Source organism: Hypanus sabinus, chromosome 8 (assembly GCF_030144855.1).
Source record: "Hypanus sabinus isolate sHypSab1 chromosome 8, sHypSab1.hap1, whole genome shotgun sequence".
Taxonomy (NCBI): Eukaryota; Metazoa; Chordata; class Chondrichthyes; order Myliobatiformes; family Dasyatidae; genus Hypanus; species Hypanus sabinus.
The window spans coordinates 56,900,385-56,916,437 of record NC_082713.1 but is presented as its reverse complement, the minus strand read 5'-3'; the positions used below and the strand labels follow the sequence as shown (position 1 = coordinate 56,916,437).

Sequence of the window (16,053 nt, the reverse complement as noted above, 5' to 3'; positions counted from 1 at the left end):
TGATGAGCTTAATGAACTGATTGATCATTGATAAATGTCTACAAGACTTGGCAGTTTTGATCATATCACTGTTCTGGCATCTGAATCCATTAATATATACATTAATTTGAACTTGCTCATTGCTGTAAATTACCCTTTGTATTTCTCCAGGTATTATAATAATTTTATTAAAGGTCTTAAGTGTACCATCAAGGTCTTAATGTTTCTGTTGCCCCTGTAGTGTTTCTTACATCCAAAGAAGCCAACTCCATTCTGAAGCGATTTCCAAGAGCAAATGGTTTTCTAGAAGAGATTCGGCAAGGCAGTATTGAGCGGGAATGTCATGAGGAAATTTGCGTCTATGAAGAGGCAAATGAAGTGTTTGAGGACAAAGAGAAAACAGTGAGAGTTTTAACTACTTTGAGAGTGAAGCCTACAAAAAAATGTATTCTAACTTATTGTGTACTTGTTATTAATACTTCCAACATGATTAAAAGTCAATCATGAGCTTTTGGAAGATTCCACAATGGTTCTAATTTTACTTGGATATATTGGTTTAGACAGAAATATACCACCTAATTTTGCATTAAAACTCATTGCAGATGCACAGTGATTTATTGAAATATGTTCCAGAGCCAATAAGTATAATTTTTCAAGAGTAGTTGGCCAGATTTTGTCTAATGATTCATGACTTACTGTAGAGTTCTAAAGATACTAGATATATCAAAGGCTATTTCATGTAAATCTTCTATGTAACAACATATAAAGCTATTAATTTTTAAAGTAACAGATCAGTCAGAGTGAGAGTTCAAGGAGCCTTGCATTATTTCCATGGAAAACCATTATGGAAATACTAAGAAATTTATTACCCATTTGTTTAGTATAAAAATTAAAACTCTACCCTTTTGTTTCTTGTCAGTTCCTTGTGGTGGTGGTGGCATCCGTCGGTCTCGAGAGACCATGGATCTGCGCCTGGAGTTCCTTGTAGTTATGCATTTTACTAATTCCTAGTTGTTACCATGGGGGTCAATAAACTACCTGTGCTCTAAAGTCCTATTTAATTGCATCCACAAAGTCTACTCTGCTTGCTTAACTATTATTATATTCTCTCCCAACGCTGAAGTTATTTCACCCCTATTCCTCATCTTCTCTATAGACAGTACCACCTAGTTTATATTTCTGCACTAAGTGCAGGAGCTAAGTTGAATCCACACGTAACTCCACTCTTTAATAAGGGAAACAAAAAACAGTAAATTATAGGCCAGGTAGCCTGACTTATGTGGTTGGCAAGATGTCCATTATTAGGAAAGTGGTTTTGGGGTACTTGGAGACACATGATAAAATAGGTTGAAACCATATGATTTCCTTAAGGCAGGGGTTCCCAGCCTGGGGTTCACTGGCCCCTTGCTTAATGCATTGGTCCATGGCATAAAGAATGGTTGGGAACCTCTGCCTTAAGGGTAAATCTTGTCTGACAAATCTGTTGGAATTCTTTGAGGAAACAACAGGTAGGATAGACAAAGGAGACAGTGAGATTGTTCACTTGGATTTTCAGAAGGCCTTTAATAAAGTGCTGCATGTGAGGCTGCAAAACAAGGTACATGGTATTACAGGAAAGATAGTAACATGGATACAAGATTGGCTGACTGGCTGAAGACAAAGAATGAAAATGAAAGGGATAATTAAGGGGGCCTTTTCTGGTTTGTCTCCTGGTGACCAGTGGTTGATGCAGGGGTCGATGGTAGGATTATCACTTTTCACATTCTCTGTTAATGACCTGGATAATGGAATTGATGGCTTTGTGGTCAAATTGGCAGGTGATACAAAGATAGGAGGAGTGGCAGGTAGTGTTGAGGAAGAAGGGAGTCGGCAAAAGGATTTGGAAGGTTGGGAGAATGGTCAAAGAAGTGGTAGATGGAATGCAGCATAGGGAAATGTATGGTCATGCACTTTGATAGAAGGAATAAAGGCATAGAAAACAGCACCTCTGATTTCTGAATTTGCACTCATTTAGAAAATAGTTTCTGAACAGGGAGCAAGTTCAGAAATCTGGGCTGCAAAGGGACTTGGGAGTCATGGTGCAGTATTTACTAAAGGTTAACTTGCAGGTTGATTTGGTAGGAAGAAAGGCCAATGTAATGTTAACATTCATTTCAAGAGAATTAGAATATTAAAGCGAGGAGTAATACTTGTATTCACTAGAATTTTTTTTTTTAAAATGAGGGGGATATCTCATTGAAAGCTACCGAATATTAAAAGGTCTAGATAAATTAAACATGGATAGGATATTTCCAAAAGTGGGAGAACATAGGACCAGAATGCACAGCCTCAGAATAGAAGGACATCCCTTTGGAACAGAGATGAGGAGGAATTTCTTTAGCCCGAGGGTGTTGCATCTGTGGAATTCATTGCACAGACTGTTGTGGAGGCAAAGTCATTAGGCATATTTGAAGTGGAGTTTGATAAGTTCTTGATTTGTAAGGGTATGAAAGGGGATGGGGTGAATGGGATTGAGGGGGAAAATATATCAACCATAATTGAATGGCAGAGCCAAATGATCTAATTCTGCTCCTATGTCTTAGTCTTATAACACAACCTGCAACTGATGCTAAATTTGTTCTGGGTGAGTCCTTTGTGCTCTGGTACATCTTGTACGTAGACATTTCTGGGCATGCAGAACAATACCAAATGTTGAGCAATTCAAATTTCAAAGGCAATTCATTTAAATTCATTTGTAAGTGGGTACTGTTAGAAAGTGAGTCAAAAGAAAAATGAAGGCTAGATTCTTTGTGATCTACAGGAGACCAGTCTGACTGTGTCTTTAGAAGTGAAATATGGCAGAGGAACTTCCTACAGCTAAGTCTCTTTATAAATTTTTAACCACCCCTTGAATCCAAATGTCCCCTATCCATGTGTTGCTCCATTAACAAATGCTAACATAAACCTATTCCTAGCCATCATTCTGACAAAGTGATTTTGTTCCTTATCCCTGATGATTAGACTTGATCCCTACGTCTCTGATGACTGGACCAGACCCCTTTGACCTTGATCCTTTTCAACAGAAGGTTTATCCTTGTTTATACAACTACTCTATCCATTTGCACAATCTCATTGAACCTACCATTTGCATCCCTCTCTTTTCCACCATAAAATACACAACTGCTGCCTTCCATACATTATCAAGCTAACAAAAACAGAACAACTTCTAAGTCAATGCTTTTATTTATTGCAATTAGGGGTATGAACAAATGTAGGAATGTAAAACTAGAAACTGGTTTCAAAATGTGCATTGCACTCCCTTTTTTCAGATAGATTAAAGTCTGTACTAATTCTAGTGATGCAGAAGGATACAAGGAAAATTAAAAGGAAACATTTGTGTAATTATAAATGCAGATGGGAAATGGAAAAAGAAACCTACAAGGATAGCAAATTTATCATAAAACTGATCACAAAGATAGTAGGAAAAAGTTGCCCCCCCTCCTAACAACTATTAACACTGATTATCATAAATTAAGTATAAAACATAAGAGCAGAATTAGGCTATTCAGCCTATCGAGTGTGCTCCGCCATTTTATCATGGCTGATCCATTTTCCCTCTCAACCCCATTCTCCTAGCTTCTCCATGTAACCTTTCCTGCCCTGACCCATCAAGAATCTGTCAACCTCTGCCTTAAATATACATACAAACTTGGCCTCCCCAGTTGCCTGTGGCAACGAATTCCACATTCACCACTCTCTGGCTAAAGAAATTCCTCCTTATCTCCATTCCAAATGGATGACCCTATATTCTGAGGCTGTATTCTATAGTCTTAAACTCCCCCACGTGGAGAGGATGTTTCCTATAGTGAATTTGATCATGCCTTTTCAACATCGATAGGTTTCAGTGAGATCCCCCTCCTTATTCTTCTAAATTCCAGAGAGTACAGGTCCAGAGCCACCAAGTACTCCTCATACAATAACCCTTTTATTGCAAGAATTATTCTCGTGAACCTCCTCTGAATCCTCTCCAATGCCAGTACATCCTTTCTTAGATAAGGAGCACAAAACTGCTCACAATACTCCAAGTGCTGCCTTACCAGTGCCCTTTTAAATTCTCAGCTTTAATCCTTTCTTTTATATTCTTGTCCTCTTGAAATGAATGCTAACATCACCGACTCAACTTGCCAGTTAACCTTTAGGCAATCCTGCACACGGACTCCTAAGTCCCTTTGTGCCTTGGATTTTTGATTTTCCTGCCCAATTAGAAAACTCTTTCATTTCTTCTACTAAAGTACATGACGGTATTCTGCCTGACACTATTCCATCTGACACTTATTTACCCATTCTCCTAATCTGTCAAAGGCCTACTGCAGCTTCCTTGTTTCCTCAACACTACTTGCCTTTCGACCTATCTTCATATCATTCACAAACTTGAAGCCATCAATTCCATTATGCACATAATTGATATATAACGTTCAGAAAGCAATCCTGTGGAACACCACTAGTCACCATTCGCCAACCAGAAAATGCCCTTTATTCCCACTTTTTGCTGTCTCCTGCCAATCAGCGAATCTTCTAATCGTGCTTATATCTTTATTGTAGTACCATGGGCTCTTATTTTGTTAAGCAGCCTTGTGTGTGCACCTTGTCAAAGATCTTTTGAAAATCTAAGGTCACAACATCCACCTATTTATTATTTCTCCCCCCCCCCCCCCCCCCTTTTTGTCTATCTTGCTTGTTATTTCCTCAAAGAATTCCAACAGATTTGTCAGGCAGGATTTCCCCTTAAGGTCTCCAAGTACCCTGAGACCACATCCTTACCAATTGACTCTAACATCTTCCCAACTGCTGAGCTCGGGCTAACTGGCCTATAATTCCCTCTCTCCTGGCTTCCTTCTTGAAGAGTGGAGTGACATTTGCAATTTTGACAAGGTATGTTATTTAAATAATTACGGTGTGGAATTATTTACTGTCTAGGTAGATGCCTGTCAAGGTGATTTTAAATTGGCTGAAGGGCCTCAGAAAATAATTATACTAAAGAAATGTATCCCCTAGACCAGATGGTTTCAATCTCAAAGTTTTAGAGGAAGTAGATGAGAGCACTGGAATGTTAAATATAATTCAAGGATGTGCAAATTAATTCAGGAAATGCTGATTTGGAATTGAAATTGTGCACATCCCTCTGGTATTAAAAATAAGGTAAGTGGTGGAGGAAACCAGAGAATAAATACTAGATATTATCAGGTTATTACTGGAATAAATAATTAAGGATATTGTGACTCAATATCTCTGGAAACTTTTCATTACTACAAGAAGTCAAGTGCATTTATACAGGATAGGACATTCCTAAGAAACTCTTTGGATTTTTTTGAAGTGGTTATTAAAGGATGTAGGTCAGAAATTCAGCTAAGGATAGGGTTTGGCTTGTTACAGAATCAATCTTTCTGCAACATTTTGTTTCAGGAAAATACCTTGAGAGCAGTTAAACAATTCACTACCTGTTTCTTGATTTGAGCGAATGAGTTCTTGATTTAATGACCTTGATCTTGCAACCATTGCAGTGGTTGATATGAAAACTATTCTATCAGAGATGACTGAATAGGGCCTTGAGTTTTGCATTAACATCAGAGTCCCCTAACACTGGCATTCCAGGGGTCACCATTGACTAGATATTTAAATGGACCAGTCACACACTTACTGCGACTAAGAGGACTAGTCGGAGGCTCAGTGATGTACACATGGTTGGCAGTACCTGCATGAAAAAAAAATAGATTTTTAATTGTGTTTTGACTGTAGTTTTATACTATAAAAGTAGGAAAATGTTGTTCTGTGTCTAGTTTAGTGAGCTGAATCCCATTTAGGTTCAGGAGTGATGTTCCCTGTAAGATCTGTGCATGCATACATCTTTTGTGACTAGTACACAAAAGGTTGTCACCCTCTACCTCACCGGCACATTGATATTTCACAATCATGCACAATCACATTTCCTTTTCTGCTTTCTAATGCGGACAGTGCAAGGAATAAACAAGGAACAGAGTCTTGATATCTAGTATTTAATTCTCTGGTTTCCTCCACCGCTCACCTTATTTTTAATACCAGTGAGATGTGCACAATTTCAATTCCAAACAGCTGGAAGGGTGAATAGGATGGATTGAGGGTGGTGACATAAGCCACGTGCACCAATAAGTTGACCTATGTTTGCGTAACTCCAAATTTTAATCCCTTCTGACCCAATTTAGATATTTGACAAGTTTCCCTTTGTGTTGTTTTCCTGAAAAGGACAATGAATTTATTTGTTCCTCTTTGGCCAAGAGCTGAGGACCTAATAGCCCTATATGTAGGCCTGGAAGGTCTCCTTGATAGATGAGGACATTTTGGATGCAGATACAGAGCGCATAGGGTTTTTGGCTCCATCAGCCGAAGATTTATAAATGTTAACATCATTCAGTGAATAGAGCCTGGTATCACTCATCCACTGACTGTTGGGTAGAAGAGTCTGGGTAATGTCAGAGCCATTGATGCCAAAGACTTTGGCTTATATGGGAGTTGGTAGGAATATGCTGGCCAGTGATGGGCATGTCACAAACAGACTTTAGGATCTATTAATAAGTTTGAAGGGAGTGGTGTTAGTACAGTTTGGTGCAAAAACAAATGAAAGAATGAAGGAATGAGATTGTGAATAGAACCAAAACTATAAATGTGCAAAGATATCGTATTTGTAAATATTGATTTTTGGCAAAAAATAACCTTTTAATAAAATTCAAATTGAGTATTCTTTTCACATAAATGTTAGTTAATACAGACTGATAGAGGTGAATATCCTTTTACTTGTCCTCTGGGCATTACTGTCAAGTTTAAGTATTTTCCAGCAAATGACTCACTCCTGACAAACAATAGCATTTTACCTACAAGGCGTAAGTAAGGAGTGTGATGGAATACTTCTTACTTGCCTAGATGACTACAGCTTTGACAACAATGAAGAAACTAAACACCATACAGGAGAAAGCAGCTTATTTTTGATATCTCAGCCAGATTCCTACATGATCTCTCTGGTTCTCCATTCTGCTTTGGAGCACCAGGTCAACAGCTGTAGGGCTGCTGTTGATAGACTACAGCCCTATCAACATTATAATTCCTTCAATACTAGTCAACAAACTTCAGAACCTGGGCATCTGTATCACTCTCTGTAACTGTATCCTTGGCTTCCTCATCAGGAGACCTCATTACAGATTGGTGTTAATGTGTCCTTGCTGACAATCAACACAGGCACACCTCAGGGATGTATGTTTAACTCACTGCTCTATTCTCTTTAAACTCACGAATGTGTGGTTAGACACAGTTCAAACACCATTTTATAAATTCACCAATGACACTTTTTGGCAGAATCTCAGATGGCAATGAGGTGGTATACAGAAGTGAGATAAATCAGCTGTTGAGTGGTATTGCAACAATGTCCTTGCACTCAACATTAGTGAGACCAAGGAATTGATTGTGGACTTCAGGAAGGGGAAGTCAGCTAAACACACACCAGTCCTCATTGAATGGTCAGCAAAGGAAGAGGAGAGCAGCTTAAAGTGTCTGGGTGTCATCTTGGAGGATCTATCCTAGGTGTGGCGTATTGATGCAATCACAAAGAAGGTGTGCCCTTCTTCATTAGGAGTTTGAGGAGATTGATATGTCGCCAAAGATTGTAACACATTTCTGTACACGTATGGTGGAGAACCTTCTGGTTATTTTCCCACCTGGAATGGAGGCTCTAATATGCAAGATGGAAAGAAGCTGCCAGTGGGTTTTAGGCTCAGCTAGCTTCATCACAAGCACAACCCCTCCCACTATAAAGGACGCCTTCATCATTAAGGACCATCACCAAACAGGACATGCCCTCTTCTCATTAATACCAGCAGGAAGAACTGCAGGAGCCTGAAGCCCCATGCTCACCATTTTAGGACAGCTTCTCCCCTCTGCCATCAGATTTCTGAATGGTTCATGAACAGAGCCTCACTATTCCCCTTGTGCACTGTCTATTTTTTGTAACTTGTATTGATCCATGAATTCTCTCCATGATTGGCATGCAGTGGCAACAGTATGCACAATTTACAAAATACACTGCACTTGCATGCCTGGGCTACTGTAATAGCATTTTTCAACCCATGGCCTCTGCAATCAAGAAAAACAAGCAACAGGTGCGTGGAAACCCCACACCTGCAGATTTCCCTTAATGTCACAGAATATCTCACTGTGAAATTACCATTCCTTCATTGTGCCCTGAAATCCCTCCCCAACTGCATTATGTAAGTAACTTAACTAGAAAGACTGCAACTGTTTAAGAAAGTATTCATTACCATCTGCTGAAGGGAAATTTTGATGGGTAATGAATGTTGACCTTGGCAGTGATACCCAGGTTCAAAAAAAAAACTGGAATAAATAAAAATTCTGATCAGAAAGTTTCTGCACTTCAATAGTACATTGGAATATCACATGATATTTTTATGTTCAAACATCTACAGTGTGACATGCCCCACAACTTTGTGGTTCATGTGCTGACATTGTTAACATTAAATCAGATTTGGATAAGCATTGTCATGTGTATAGACAATGAAATGTATCACTTATATCAATGACCAACACAGTCTGAGGATGTGCTGGGAGCAGCCTGCACGTATCGCCATACTTCTGGCACCTTCATAGTATACCCATAACTAACTAGCCTTATTCTTAAAGTAATTTACTTTAATTCTTTGTTGCACCTCTTGTAATATTTGTATATATGTGCGCTACTGTGACACTAATTTCCTGTGGGATCAATATAAAGTATCTACCTACCTAATCTGTATATCTTTGGAATGTGTGAGAAAATTGGGGCATCCTGAGGAAACCCAAGTGTCATAAGGAGGACATTCAAGTTCCTTACAGACAGCTGTGGGAATTGAACTCCAAATTCCGCTACGCTACTGTCCTGGCCACATGGTAAACTTTTGTTTTTATTTCCCTTGTTCTCATTTCCCTTTTTCCTGAAGGTATTTAGACCTTGTGTTGCCTGATGCACTCAGTTATCTGAAGATTCTTTGCATGCAAGTCTGAAGTTAAAACGTTTGTAGATCATGCAATTTCTGGACTGTTGCTACAAACCCGGTTTTTGTTTACAATCAGCAGGGGTCAGTGAATGTCCATTGAGATCGAAAGCTTAGCTGAAACTAATTTTAGCATTCCACCTGCCACATTAAGACCTATTAATCAGAACAGACAAGGAGATCAAACTTGAGGGGCTGTTGATCCATGCTGCTCAGCCACTGATGAGATTAACCTTCTGAGCCACTCATTGCACATATTTTATTCATCGTGGTTCCAAAAATGCAGGTGTGGGAGAAGTTGCATTAAAAAAGATTAATAATAGAGGAAGGCACATGCAACTTCTGTTGACTATTCCTACAAAATAAATCACATTTACAGCAGCCTCAGATGGGGTGACAGACTGACTAATTTTCCTTTAGGGTGGGGGGGGAATGTTTTCTCGCAGTATTAACAACTCTGATTTATATTTCAAAAGCTTACCAATGCAAATAAGTCTAATCACATTTGGCATGTTATCTGGGAGAGATTATCTGGATTTTTAATAAAGTAAAAATATTTGTAATATTTGAGTGATGAAACTTGAGTCTGGTTCTAAGATATTCATTTTTTTCCCCTCTTTAAACAGATGGAGTTCTGGAAGGGATATAGCAGTAATCTGTACACAACTCCCAGCAACAACTCTGGTCTGCGTGTAGAACGCACGGATGCAATCTATGTTGTTGTCCCTCTCCTGGGTGTAGCACTGTTGATTGTTATTGCACTCTTTGTGATCTGGAGGTGTCAGCTGCAAAAAGCAACTCGACGCCGGCCAACGTACTCTCAGAGCAGGTACCTGACAAGCCGTACGACACGAAGCCTCCCTCGGGTTTTAGTGCATCGGGAGACGTCACATGCACAGACAGACCCATCTCATCATGAGCAGGGTACCAGACCTACCTTAGATCGCAGTGAGCCCAGTGGGCATCCATCAAACAGAAATTTGTATACACAGGAACAGTCTGCATCTGTCTCTTCTAGACTGTCCAATGCGACCCCGCCGCCTTCATATGAAGAGGTTACTGGACATGTTGAAAGCAGTGGGGAGGAGACAACTACGCCATATAGCGATCCACCACCAAAATATGAAGAAATTGTTAGAGTACACCCGGCTGTATCACGCCAGACCACCATAAACAAATAACTGGCTGGAGATCTGGTGGAAATTACTGATTCAGTGAAGATAGCATGCTGGAGTAAGGACCTTCTGCTTTGAGACAACTGTGTCTACCTGTTACTGCTTGGGCAAAATTTACTTCCAGAAACTGCGTAAAGTAAAAGTTCAGGTGGCCGATTGAATTTGAGTAAAGCAGTTTTACTAGAATGAGGTCGGGAAAATGTTGACTTTTTAAAAACAAAATTGGATTGTACTATATCATTCTTGTTGAATACCTTGCAGAGACTATTCCATTTTATCATGCAGGGTAAAAGAGGTGTTTAACCCACTAAAAACACACACACAACAGAAGCCAAACTAAATTTAAAAACTAGTCAGTATCAGCAGTGTAACTTTTTGTGACTACTGTGGTGGCAAGTAACAACATTGATACATATGTGATCCTATTTCTTTGTTAATACAGCACCACTGCCAGTTATGTCACATTTTTACTTTATGCAATAAGAGTAAAAGTTGTGGGATTTCTAAAGCTGCAGTGGCCTTGCTTAGTACTTTGGGGATTTGCAATGTAGGTTTTTTTAAAAAAAAATGTTAAGCACAGAAGAGAAGGTATGCCTTGTAAGCAGACTGCTGCCTCCTCAGTTTATATTTGAAGGAAATTTCAGGGAATGGGACAAAGCTGTCACATCAAGATATTTGCCATTTCTGAAACTTGCTGCTGCCATCAAGTTACAAGGTACCAGAATCCTCCTTTTACTCCCTTCCCCTCCCCAATATGACCTGTCCCAATCTCAGGTCAGGGGAATTTTGACAATGGTAGCTGTTCTCCCTGACCAGCTGTATTTTAAAGTTCAGAAAAAGAAATATGGGCTGTTTGAAAGCTCTTAACTTATTTTACAGTCTGTGATGAGAGATTTATCAGTTTGCTAGGTACAAGAATATGTATAATTGCTGTGCTGTTTGGAAAGTAATTTAGTAGTGGATTGGATGCCTAAGATATTAACAGTAATAATTTTTAACATAAGAGGACGCCATCTCAAATTTCTTTAGGCTGCATTTTCATTGAACAAACAAAAACTGAAAGTGCAGATGTCTGCTTATTAAGCATTGAGGTAATTGAGATGGTTAATTGCATGGTTGAGAGATTATATTGTTTTTCAATACCAATTCTATACAATTTCTGGTTACTGAAGATAGTAGAAAAAGCCCATCTTCACTGTTTGAGATGATGCTCAATTTTCCCATTAATTATAATTTTAATTCATCTTCGACTCATTAAAGGTTTGGTAATTTTCATAGTTTAGGCCAACAATATTTGTTGCTGTGGCCAAATGAGCTATATCTGATGAAGGGTTGTTTCTGATTTATATTGATACACCACAGTGTGTTTTGATAATTGGATACAATTGTCAAATTTTGCCACTAGGTTACTTAATTATATTTTAATCAATGCAAGGAAACTATCTATGATTCAGGATCATAATAACTCTTCCTATTGAAGCTGTGGAATGGTTACATGTTGACCTTCACCATACAATTGCCATCCTTAATGTTGCTCTACTACTGAGGGTCTCAATGTGTGTTTCTGAGCATCCCCTGTTAATGAGATCTGACTAAATTTTGGGTTAGTTTTAAGTTGGAAGTTTGACATTGATAACAGAGTAGTAATAAGCATTTTTCTTTAAAATTCTTTAAGTCCCTTCACAGCTTACCGCCCTCTATTGCTGAAAACCTACCAGCCCTCCAAATCCCTGAATTTTCCACTTTGCTGACTTGAATGTGTTATCTTCTATCTTTTGCCTGCCTGTCCACTCATTCTTTCAAGCCACTGGCTATGCACTTTTACTCACCTAGATCACATACTTAAAATTTTATTTTTGCATTTCTTCATCACACTCTTTAAGAAGTTCCCTAAAACCCATCTCTTTAAGGTCATGAGTAGAAATGATTATAAATCTTAGAGTCCAAGTGGTAAAGCATGGAAAACAGTCACTTTGGCTCACCACATCGATACCTACCAGTGATACACATCTTTATCAATCCTATTTTCCAGCAATTGGCGTAAGGCTTTTATGCCTTGGTGATGGAAGTGTTTGGTTAAACACTTCTTAAATGCTGTCAGCGAATATGCTTCCAACACACACTTTCTGGCCACTTCTAACTTCCAGCATGGGCTGATCACTAGCAATGAGCAGTCACACCACAAGGGCCAGTTACCTACCCTTGCCGTTCAATGCATTACCATTGTTGTGTCTTCCACTGATGCGCAGAATATCAAAAAGATCAACCACATAAATACTGTATCTCTGAGATCAGATCAGAGGCTGGATATCTTTCAGTGTGTGACTCACCTCCTGACATCCTGAAGTCTTTCCACAATTAGAAGTGTGATGGAGAATGCTCTGTTTGCCTAGATGAATCGACGTCCAAGAACATTCAGGAAGTGTGACACCATGTAGGATGAAACCTGCTTGGTACTTCATTCTGTATTCTAACCATTCATTGCATCCACTGATAGCATATTGTGGCTACTGCATTTTACTGCAAACTCCTGCCTACTCTGACATCACATCTCAAACATATGACCTGTACCAACAAGACAGCAAATGAATGATACCAATACCTACATATTCCCCTGTTGGTCACAAGTCATCCTGACTTGAAAATATATCACCACTCATACTCACTGCTGCTGGAAACCCTTTATCCAGCAGCACAGTCAGTGTACCTTAATCTGATAACAATGGTTCAGTGAGCTAGCTAACCACCATCTTCTTAAGTGTGATTATAATGGAAAATAAATACTGGCCATGGCAACAGCATCCACTTCCTGGGAAAAAATGAATAAATAAAAAAACACTGGTAACTTTTTGCTTGCCGCTTGGAGTCATCAAGCCATACAGCACGGAAACAATCTTACAAATTCCACACTGACTCATCGTCAGCATTCACATTTGCCACTCGCATCCCTGTCAATTCCTATCTGTCTTCTATTACACATATACACTACAGACGTAAATTATATTAGCCAATTAAATACCAACCAGCATGTCTTTGAGCATGGGAGGAAAACGAAGCACCTGCAGGGAAACCCAAGCAGACACAGGGAGAACGTGCAAACTGCACATGGTTGGCATCCAAGGTGAAGATCAAACCTTTGGTTAATGGAATTGCAAGGCCTCAGCACAAACTGCTGTGCCAATGTGCTACTCTAATTATGTTTTAATTGAATTACAACTCTCTGAAGAATTGTTTTTCCCTAAATTGGTGCAAAATAAATGCAAGTTATTGCAATTGTGAGGGTTCACTAGTGTTGTACTTTAAAAGTTTAGTTTTAATGGATATTTTTTTAATTTTGAGATTGTTTTCTCAGATTTATCTTGCATAGTGGATTTGTGCTATAACTTGTATTTGCCTTGTTTTAAAGTTTCCAAAACAACAGCATTCTTGTTGACTAGTGGGAGACAATAATTGTGGAAAATTGATGACTTTCTATATGAAAATGCAAACCTTAAACAATGTACTTTATATGCTCCAGCACTGAATTTGAATGCTATTGTGGGCTGAGCTCTCTTTCTTTCCCATTGCATTCATTAAAAAAACTAATATTAATTTGAAAATAAATCAGAAATTATTTCCTAATGCTGTGTGCATGAATGGAGTGTTTTCTGCTAACACTAACTATCCTGTTGGTCTGTGATTACACCTGAAGCAATTCCCTTTCAGAAATGTGCAATTCAATAAAGATGGGACTTTTTCAACAAAGAATATGTAGTTTACCTTTTGAAGTTCAATAATATCATGCAGAATTCCACAGAAAATAATGGTATTTTTGTTACAACAATAACAACTTGATACTAAGTACTGTATTTTAAAATTACTCTTCTGTTCCTATGCAATTCTGTAAAATCATACACCTGTTATACCTTGAACAGCAGTAAATAGTGTTCTGAGTTTTTTTGTTACAGCATTAATAGAACTAGTTGCTTCAATTATTTTGCCAAAAACCATTGGGTCTAGGTCCTGGAAGTAAAGATGTGAATTTAAATGTGAGTATGAGTAATGATATCTCACTTCAGTTCGCATAGGGCTAGGGTGTGAACACTCAGAGTGCTTCATGTATAAGTACACTTCTCATAGAGAAGGCAAAATGTCAATTCCTTGATTGAGAGATTTCTGAGGAGAGATACATACATTCTCTTGCCTCAGTCTGTCTAGTTTTTCTTTTGATTGGTTGCAGTTCTTGTATTTCTTCTCTTTTGGCCAGCTGTATAGAGCTGCCCTGGTTTGGATCCTTTTTTTCCCTTCCAGTCTTGGCCTGAGAATCATTACTAGTTTCTTTGCATGTGAGTGTCGAATTAAAGTTGTCAGCTGTTTGCCTGACGTCTATGACTGGATTTGGATGGCATCTGTTAGTCTCGCGAGACCACGGATCTGCGCCTGGAAAGTCTTGCGAGTGTTCTTTCCAGGGTGCAGGCCTGGGCAAGGTTGTATGAAAGACCGGCTGTTGCCCAAGCAGCAAATCTCCCCTCTCCACACCCCCGATGTTGTCCAAGGGAAGGGCAAGGGCTGATACAGCTTGGCATCGGTGTCGTCGCAGGAGTTGCCAGAGCAAGGTTGAAAGCAAAGTCGAACTGCCTTTAGGGACTCCAGCTCAGGATTTGTCCTCAGGGTTTACTCCCGAATCCTTTCCCATGAGTGGGTATGGCCGCAAGGCAGCAGAGGTTTGAAATCAGAGTTTTCCCTCTCTTAGATGGACTTCCTTCCCAGGCTGAAGAGCTCCATCTACCCAAAGCACTGGTTTTAAGGTGCCAGGACCCGCCTTCGCCCCTTCTCCTGTCAGTAGAAACGGTTCCACTGGGCTTAGAGGTTAAGCCACACGAGAAGACCAAGAGTTGGACTGGATAAGCTGTTGAATATTAGGAGACCCAAAGCCATTTTCTCAGTTGACAGTACTAATTCTCTTCTTTCACCACTGACTTAATCTCTTTTGGCGACTGCTGTGTAGGGATGTGGTTCATATTCTGGAGATGGAAAGAACAACCAGAAGACAGTAGAAGAGAGCCAGGCAAAATGCAGCCATGGTTGCCATCACTGCCACATATACATGTCCCACCTGCAATAGAACTTGTGGATCCAGGATAGGACTGTATAGTCATCAAAGATCTCACTGTTAAAGGAGTGGATGTCGTCATCGGATTCTGATGGACAACCGGAGAAGAAGAATCTCTTTCCCAGCGAACCAGCTGAATCTGAACTAGAAAATGTGTAAATTGGTGTTGTATGTAAACTAGAGTTGAGTTTCTGTTTCCAAAACTCTAGAATGTTGCATTGTTTGACTGCAGCCTTTAAAGTCTACCTGCTGCCAAAATTCTCATCCATGATTATGTAATCTTCAATCTGTTCTAGCTATATTAACTCAACATTGTCTAGGTCTCCCTTGTTCTACTTCCTGCAAACATGATTTCTCAAATCCTGAGTTGATATTGTCTTAACTTCCAATGATTCCCAGTCATTTATTGCTCTGTTCATTGACTTACATTGGCTCCAATCAAGCAATGTTTCTGTTTCTAAAATTTGTTGTGTTCACCCCCTTCCTATTTATGTAATCTACAGAACAGAAATTTCATGACATACAGTATATCAGTGAGAATAAAACTGATTTTGGTTCTACAAGCCTCAGAGATAATTGCACTACAGTAATTTTAATTCTTGTGTGACTATAGTTCCACTATTCAGCTGAAGTCCTAAGTTTCTGAAATTCCCTCTCAGAACATTGATCTTTTAAGACAATTTATAAACCACTTTAATTTACCCTTTTGTCATCCGTGATAAAATCTCTATTTCAGCATAAAATACATGTTTAGTGC

General features: G+C 39.1%; 1 protein-coding gene across 2 annotated transcripts in view; it reads left to right on the top strand.

The window, feature by feature from the left end:
• The window catches only part of LOC132398184 (transmembrane gamma-carboxyglutamic acid protein 3), a 48,995-nt gene extending 34,961 nt beyond the window's left edge, over positions 1–14,034 (top strand). For both annotated transcript variants that reach the window (XM_059977268.1, XM_059977269.1), the window contains exons 3-4: positions 221–381; positions 9,656–14,034. In XM_059977268.1, the coding sequence (XP_059833251.1) occupies positions 221–381; positions 9,656–10,210 (716 nt within the window). In that variant the 3' untranslated portion in view covers positions 10,211–14,034. The remainder of the gene's footprint in view (positions 1–220; positions 382–9,655) is intronic.
• The last annotated feature ends 2,019 nt before the right edge of the window (positions 14,035–16,053 follow it).